At 54.4% G+C, this 8,021-nt stretch overlaps 1 protein-coding gene across 1 annotated transcript; it reads right to left on the bottom strand.

Annotated features, from left to right (window-relative positions):
- Positions 1 to 6,623: 6,623 nt before the first annotated feature.
- On the bottom strand, positions 6,624 to 7,606 carry LRP88_13422 (C2H2-type zinc finger protein; the record flags this gene model as incomplete). The annotated part of the gene is made up of 2 exons (XM_083249793.1): positions 6,624 to 7,333; positions 7,390 to 7,606. The coding sequence occupies 2 exons, from the start codon at positions 7,604 to 7,606 to the stop codon at positions 6,624 to 6,626; spliced, it is 927 nt and encodes a 308-aa protein (XP_083094127.1).
- Between the last annotated feature and the right edge of the window lie 415 nt (positions 7,607 to 8,021).

Below are 8,021 nucleotides of genomic sequence, written 5' to 3'. Positions count from 1 at the left end.
AGCCCTACTAGGCCAAGAGCCAGAACCAAAGCTGAAACTTCCTCACCGCCGAGCGAACTACTCACCGATATTCTGGAACAAGACGTGAAGTTGTGGATGCCACGAAGAAGCCGAGTTGGCAACTGACTCCAGGCACCCACTCGTAACGTGGCATTGCTTCTACCAGAGCATTGAAGCCCATCCTCAACAGGCCTGTTACTCCGTTGCACAACAATGAAGCCCAGACAGCTCATCAACATACTACTCCAGCCATCTGCGGCTACTCTTCACATTCAAATCGAGACCTCGGCTAATCTCACCTTCACCTCTCGGCAGATGGTGTTCTCTATCACCACACCTTTGAGCCAAGCGTCTTGTTTACACAACTCGTCTCAAAGAGAAAGGCCCCTCAAGATGCAGCGTGACTACACCCTTTCCCACTCTCTCACCGCAACTGTGTAGATATTCGCATCTAACAGGCAGACCCAACGCACACCGACCCAAAAAGGCTCCTAGCTTATAGACTCTGACGCACTCGCGACAGTGCACGTCTGAGGAGCCAATCGCGCCGCCAGGGTCGTAAACTATCGACTCCACTAACTATGCAAAGACGCTGGCTGGCAACCAACACTTGGCCTCTTGGTTTCCGGTGCAGTCGGCTGCGACGGTCTCGAGTAAGTTTGTCGAGAGAGCCGTCGTGCTGTGAAGAAACTGATGCACCAGAAAGTGAAACAGGTTTCAACTCGTGGCTCATCAAGATCGTGGAGCCGCGTCTCGCTTAGAGTCGACAAACATGCAAGCGAGAGAGACAACAACTGAAAAGGAGTGAGATAAGCAAACAACCATTCTCCACCGTCATCATCATGTCTCCCCCATGATGAAACAAACGTCTCCTCCAGAGCCTTCATCACCAACAGGCAAAAAGCAAAAAACCACATGGCCACGAGCGTCGTCCGTGCTTCGCGCTCGTGCCGCGGACAAAACGCGCTTGCATAGGATCCCATCCGGGGCAGCAGCAGAACCCTTAAGATGCTGCTCGGGACGGAGAAACGGGGGTCCTGGACGGCGATCACCGCTTAGGGCGCGCAAGCGTTTATCGGGGTTCACGTTCTGTCAGGTTCCGGTGCAGCGTGACATCGTGTGTTTTTCTTCTTCGCCCAGGTTTTTCTTCTTTCGGAGACGAGAGCGGTTGGCAGGGAGTGGCCCCTGCTCCCGAGACCTGAAACGACTCGGCGTGGGACTTTGAGCCAGGGCTTAGTGTTTCCTTTTTACTTTCTTTTTTTCCGCCTGTGAAACTTGCTTATGTGAAGATGATAAAGAAAGCCATAGGAGAAGGGAGGACTGTCCACGAGGAAAGGGAACACAGGAGGTGGCATCCAAGGCCAAGCAATATGGCCATGCCATGCCATGCCATGTGGAGTGACGTAAGTAGGGAGGCAATGAAGATCTGTCAAAAGAGGGTTCGACTAAATCACGGCACTTACATGTAAGGCAGGACAGTAGTGGTGGCCAACCGAGAAGTCAGGCCAATGGGGTCAGCCGCTGGGTTAGGCCACAATTGGCAATGAATGGATGGCAGCTGGACGACACCCATCCCCAAAGTTGAAGCTGCGGCTGCCCAGTTTCCACAGACTCTCTGCCTGACCTTACCTGACCTGATTCGATTCCCGAAGTCGATCCCGTATCTACCAGGGCTAAACATGGTACTGGAACCGAGGGAGGAGGAAAATCATCTCGGTGGCCGAAGGGAGCAACTCCTTCCGTCATCCACTCTGACAGGGCGTAGCTGGAACAGGATCGGTTTCCGGCACGTAATAGAGGAAGCAATCAAGGTTTACCGTGCCTCAAGGCCGCCGTCGAACCCGTCTCGGCTGGCAAGCAAGGTGATATCGTCTGAGACTGAGACTGACCGATCTTTTGGTTGAAGCTTGGCGGCTCAAGAACCCTGGCGGATGGATGAAGGTGCCGTGGAATATGGAATTCTCCGTGTCTGGTCCTGAGTCAGTTTGTGCAGGTGAATGTGCAGACCAAGGGGCATAGAGTTTGCATACCTGGTCATCTTGAAGCCAGGTTAGGTAGGTTACGATGGATGAGACCCGGCTGGACGGTGGCCGGACGGCAGAAGGAGACGGAGAATGAGTTGATTCAAGTAAAGTCCGGTTGACAGAAGCACGGATAGTGTGGGTTGGCCGAGCTAGGCAGGGCAGCGTGGCTGCACGGCCAGGCTGCTAGGCTAGGCCTTACCTGAAGGATCCAAGAAGCCTCGTGGAAGAGGGTCCTCGTCGATCAATAGACACGGCAGACGGGCAAGGCAGGGACGGATGAATTCATGGTGCCGTACGAGTGGGAAGTGGAAGTGGATATCGACGCCCACGCCGCCGTCGGCAAACCCTCGAGAGGAATGGTGGCGGAGTTTTCCGTTGACGGTTAACAGCCGGGGACCGTTGAACCCTGACGACATGTCACCCGAGGGGCACAAGTAGGAAGGTGCATGCGCAGTCCGCGGCCGTGATCCTGAGAAGCTTGAGCGACGGGAGGGATCGAGGATAATGAGAGAAGCGGAGGTTTTGGTGGATGTCGTCGACGGTGACCATTCGGGAAACGATGCTTCCCTGCTGACCGGTCAAGAAGGGTATCCAGCGATCCCATACCATGCTATCCCGCGAGGATGGAACCGCCATGTGCTGCAGGGAACGAAGACCTTGTGTCGCATCCTCCATCAGGTCGGCATCAGGACAGGCAGCCTTGCAGCGATCCAAGCGCGTGTGCATGCTTCAGTTGGTATCCAGGAGACTCATAAGCGAGCATCCATCTAAAGGCATATATACAGGAGCAGAAGCAGAAGCAGCAGCACTTTACATGCAAGAGCTGCAAGTCCACGACCCCCAGCTTAGAACAGAGAGCGAGACAGAGACGGCGTCGTGATAGTTGGACGACAGACTGCCATGTTGGTACGTAGTCAGATATGTGCAGCTAAAGACGGAGAGAGTAAAGACGGTCAGCATCGACGCGCACCTGTCAAAGTAGAATCTGGGAAGTCCCTTGCTGCACCGGCCGTCGCGGTGGCATTACGAGTGGAACATGGGGTGATGCCTTTCCCCAGTGTTTGTGTGTTTCCATTGCCGCCCTCGGGACCGCCAAGAGGAGCTCGAAAGGTAGGTAGCATCATCAACAGCAACAACAGGAGATGGGCCAGATCTCAGGGGGTCGTGGTGCAAAAGCAGGCTTGGGAGTCCCGGCAATTGAAAACCGGCCAGAAATTGAGGGCCCATGCGCTGCGGGCGTAGGGGGGTGACGATGGTTGTGATGGTGTTGGAGGTTGGAAGTGAGGGACTCTTGAGTGGGAGAGGCCGAAAATAGGATTAGCTCAAGGACATAGGTTGGCACAAGCAGGGACGGAGGCAACTCAAACAAGATGAAGTCCTCGTATGTGACAATATCTAAGTTTGCCCGGCGGGACGCAAAAAGTCCCCGATGGGTAAGGATTCCCTTCTATAATTCATCCCAACTATAGGGAGAGGCGAAACCTTGATGCAGGAGAGGTGCTGCTCGGACTTTGATGGAGCGAATGTGTAACAGTCACGCCAGAATCATCCATTCACCGCAAAAAGAAGAAGCAAATTTTCACGATCGAAGGATTTGATCTTTAATGAAGAGCAGGAAGAGAAACATGCAAGACCATGGGAATGGTTCTACCCAGAAATATTTCCCGCAAAAACCATGGAACATCCAAACAAACAGGCCTCATCCTGTACATGGAGACAATGGCGTACGCAGTGGTGCTGTCGTGGACGGGAAATCCTGACTCCGGCAGTGAAGAAAGAGGGTTGGGTGGGGTTTCAGGGAGGTAAAGGTCCCCAATTGGCAGCCAGCAGCCGCAACTTATCCACTGGAACCAAACCCCCGGCCACGGGCGTTTGGCCCTTCTGGCCTGCTGGGGTTTAGCGCCACAGGGTGCCAAGAAAGAGGAAAACCCCTGGGACCCGACGGATCTTTCTGGGGGGCGTTGAGAAGGGGAGGGTGTGCAGAAGAATCGAATCGGAGCCCCGGCAAGATGTGGATCCTTTTTGGAAGCGCATCTCGAAGCTCTTCTCTTTTTGTTCGGGAACACAGACAGGGCAGGGCAGGGCAGGGCATGGCCATCTCTCTCCGTGGCACAAGCCCAGGGCGATACGCCCTCCCACACACTCTCTCTTTCACGCCCCCAACCCGCGGGTCCTGCACGTCCACATCCCGTACCGCTGCTGCTGCTACTCATGTACGTTGTTCTGGTCTTGTACAACCCATCTCCATCTCATCCACTGCTTTGGTCCTCGACCAGCATCACCCTGGGGCACGATAGCGCCCTGCGATCCTTTTTCCCCCTTCCAATTGACGTCGTCCTGTCCCCTCTTTCTTCCATGAGCATTTCTTTCTTTCCCTCGGTTCCAGGTCTTTTCCCCACCGACGACCGTTGTTGGGAGGTACCAGGTCCCCAAAAACGTGGCCTTGATGGGATCCCCCTTCAACGCCTTCATGTACAAGACATCCCACAATCGAGAACACAAACAAAAAAAGAAGTCAAACAACGTCAAAGCACACAAGAGATGAATGAAAATGGAATCCTTTGCATGTTGAAATTAACTCTGCCTGCGCCCGCGGATGACGTCTCCCGCTTTACCTTGCCTTGCCGCGCCGTGTTCCCGTCTTTTTGACGTGACATTTGCATAGAGGAAGGGCGCTGATGAGAGCCCCGATTCTCCCCTCGGAGCGAGCATCATCCATCGAGCAAAGACGAGGCCATCGTCAGCCATCGGCCAAGATCATCATCATGTCATGGTACGAGCTGCCCCCGTTCACACCGCCAACACGGGCAACACCAATCTCTGTCGGGAATCCTCTTCGCCGACCTTAATTGTTCGCGCGTGTCAGTGTCAGGTACTAGGCTGAAGCACGAGCACATTGATCGGCCTCGAAGCCATCCATTGCCGTGCCCGTTAAATGAGTCGTGCAATGGGGGATATCAAGCTATTCCGGCACGGAGAAGCCAACGATAATACCCTATCCCACTCGGCCGGAGCTCTTCTGCCATTCTTCCACCCTCGCTAAACCTTTGCACGCCCATGATCCAGCCGATCATTCCAAGCAACATCCATGTCCCTGACTGACCTAGGCCCCCAGCCCGTTCAACTTTCTGGCGTCCCTGTCCCAGCACGAGCGAGCACAGGACATGACTCCAGAAAAGACACGAGGCGGGCGGAGCAGCATCCCGAACCGGTCCGTCCAGCCCTGACCAGAAATCCCCAGGTTTACCCCTACCCGCACTGGGCTGGTTCCCTTTTGGCGCGCATGCAACAGCCCTTTCTGGGTTGACGGCGCGTCTGTTCGTCGTTGCACATGTAAGGCGATATAAGTCCGTCGGTATGGATGGATCATGTTGTGAGAAAACCCTCGGGAACTCGGCTCAGTAATCACGGACTTCAGTTGGGTTCTCGTAGGACTGTGGTCGTCGCCCCAATGTCAGCTTTGTACCCAAGCGAGTCTTCCAAGGAAGTTGTTGCTTGTCGTCTCTTGGGCCCCTGTATTTCTCCGCCTCAAGGCAGTGTAGTCGACGACGACGTCACACTCCTGGAGGCACAAGTGACACTGGCAATGGATCTCCAGAGCAAGGGTCCTGTCAAACTCAGAGTTGTTGGGTGGGATTCATGCTCTTGTTTACAGTAGCAATCGGCATAAGAAATAAAATAGAAATTATTCAATAACGGCAAGGAAGTCTTGACATTTCTAGCGCCCAGCAGCCAATCAGGTTCCGCTCATCTCGTTCTTCGTTCCTGGTGTCTCACTCCTTTCCGGCAAACCAACAGCGACACTCTCACGCACGACTCTTCCACCACCAACCCCAAAACCCACACAATATGCACCTCCTGCCATCGGCTCAACCACCATCTCGTACAAACAGACACTAGGAAATCTAGACGTCATTTATTCCCTCTGCCTTTTCCCCTCTCAAGGCCGATTCTAGAGCTTCCATAATCTCCCTCAATTGGTCCGCTTACGAACTGCCGCACATACGCAGGACACACAAAATCTCGGAAATGACCGCTATACTCGCTTTACACGTAGCTATATCGCACGGACTGCTCAACCCATCAAGCGCATGAATCTCAAAATGTCTTGGTATATTGTTTAGACCCACGGCTGAAATAGCCTCGGCCTTCTTCTGCTCCTTTGCTCTGCTCTGTCGCTCGACTCCAATCAGTCGATGCCCTCGTCCAAAAAAAACGCCATGCATGATGCTTCGCTAGGCCGTCAACCCAGGTTCCAACTGTACGCCGTCTAAGTGACCTCGCCCGCTCCCAGGAGCTTCAATGGGCCCCGACAAATAAACAAACAAAAACAATAAAGTAAAGCACCACAAAACAGAGTGTCCAGTAATACAGATCCAGGTCGTGAAGCGAATGTAGCTTTTCCTTCCCTGCCCATCCTATTCCCCTTCCTTTCCCACCCTGTCCGCAACGCCGTGCCGGTTGAGCCTCCCAAACCGAGGACTCCGTGAGACCTTCCCCCCGTGACATGTTGGAGAAAATATCGAAATCGTATCACCGAATTATCGTTCCATGAGGCGTCGCTCATCGACCACCGCAGTCATCATCTTCCTGGGCTCTTTAGCCTCGCATAACGGAGCCGTTGAACTCGAAGCTATGGCAGCCCCTCTCGTGGCGCTTCATGTTGCTGCGTACGCTGAATGCCTTGCCGCACCCGGCATGTGGGCACTTGAATGGCTTCTCCCCAGTGTGCGAGTGGCTGTGGATCCTTAGGCTGCTTGGTCGACTGAATGCCTTGTTGCATGTCGGGCAGATGTATCGGTCCTGGCTCTGCGGGAAAGCTGCTGCGCCTGTTGGGTTGAGGTAATGGTGATGCTGCCACGGGTTTGCCCCTGATGGAGCAGGTGCCGGCATGCCTACTGGAGGAGGGTACGCCTGGGGGAGAGGACGTTGATAGTAGGGGCTCATTTCTGGAGCAGGGGTAGCACCAGGGTGCTGTGCCGGAGGGTAGTATGTACCCATCGGAGGCTGGTTGACGTAGGTGGTGGAGTAGGGCTGCTGAGGATAGGCCGCCGGAGCAGGAGGTGTCGCTCGAGGGATGGCCGCGGCTGTTGGCTGGCGCTGAACATCAGGCTCCAGCGGCGGTGTCGTCTCGTAATAGTAGGCTCTAGAGACCGACCCAGGATACGCTTGACTCGAGGGCTTTCTTGCAGGAGAGTTGGCTGGTTCGAATGAAGCATCTGTACCCATGGGGGGTGTTGGGGGCAGTCCGCGGTGCGATGACTTTGCCCATTCTGATCCAGATCGGGTATGAGACGGAGCAGGAGTAGCTGTAGGAATGTGAGTCACCATTCCTTTTACCTTGTTCTCCAGGAAAGCCACTCACCTTCGAATCGAGGAGAATGTTGCCGTGAGGCGGGGGAAGCTTCGCTCGTGGGGGAGCCAGCATCAGCCAGACCCAGAAGGTTTGAGATGGAAGGCAGAGAGCACTTGTAGTCTTCCATTGGGGGCGACGGAGGAGGATTCGGCTTGTGTCGAGGAGTGTAGTGGGTTTCGGGTTGAGTGTATTGACCAGACATAAACAGAGAAGTTGATGTATGCATTTGTAGGATTAATCACGGCGTTTCCAAGCGTCGGACCAAAGGTGGTTGGTTCGTCAGTGTCCGTCAGTGCCGGTCAGTGTATTAAGGCAAGAAAGAGCAGCGCCAAGTAGGGAGGGTCTGCTTGTATTAGAAGGAAGAAGTAATGGCTCTGGCTGAGATTAAAGAGCCTATAGAGTTGCCAAAGTTCAGTTCGATGTGAAGGGTTCGCCAAAAGCTGGTGTTCGCAGCCAAGTTGTCGGGGGCTTGGGAACTTAAGTAACTCTCTGGTCCGGGAAAGGAACCTGTCAAAGTGGAGGGGACCCGTCTATCAGATCTGAAAGCCGTCGACGCCTTTGCTGGGCCTACACCCGCGTACGCCCCCTCCAAAAGGCCCTTCTTCCAAGCGCAGCTGTCACAAAATTGGGAGTGGGCCCTA

The sequence above is a fragment of the Fusarium phalaenopsidis genome (genome assembly GCF_050370095.1).
Source record: "Fusarium phalaenopsidis strain FUZ10S chromosome Unknown contig_32332, whole genome shotgun sequence".
In the NCBI taxonomy this organism is placed as follows: domain Eukaryota; kingdom Fungi; phylum Ascomycota; class Sordariomycetes; order Hypocreales; family Nectriaceae; genus Fusarium; species Fusarium phalaenopsidis.
This window is presented reverse-complemented; position numbering and strand designations above follow the sequence as displayed.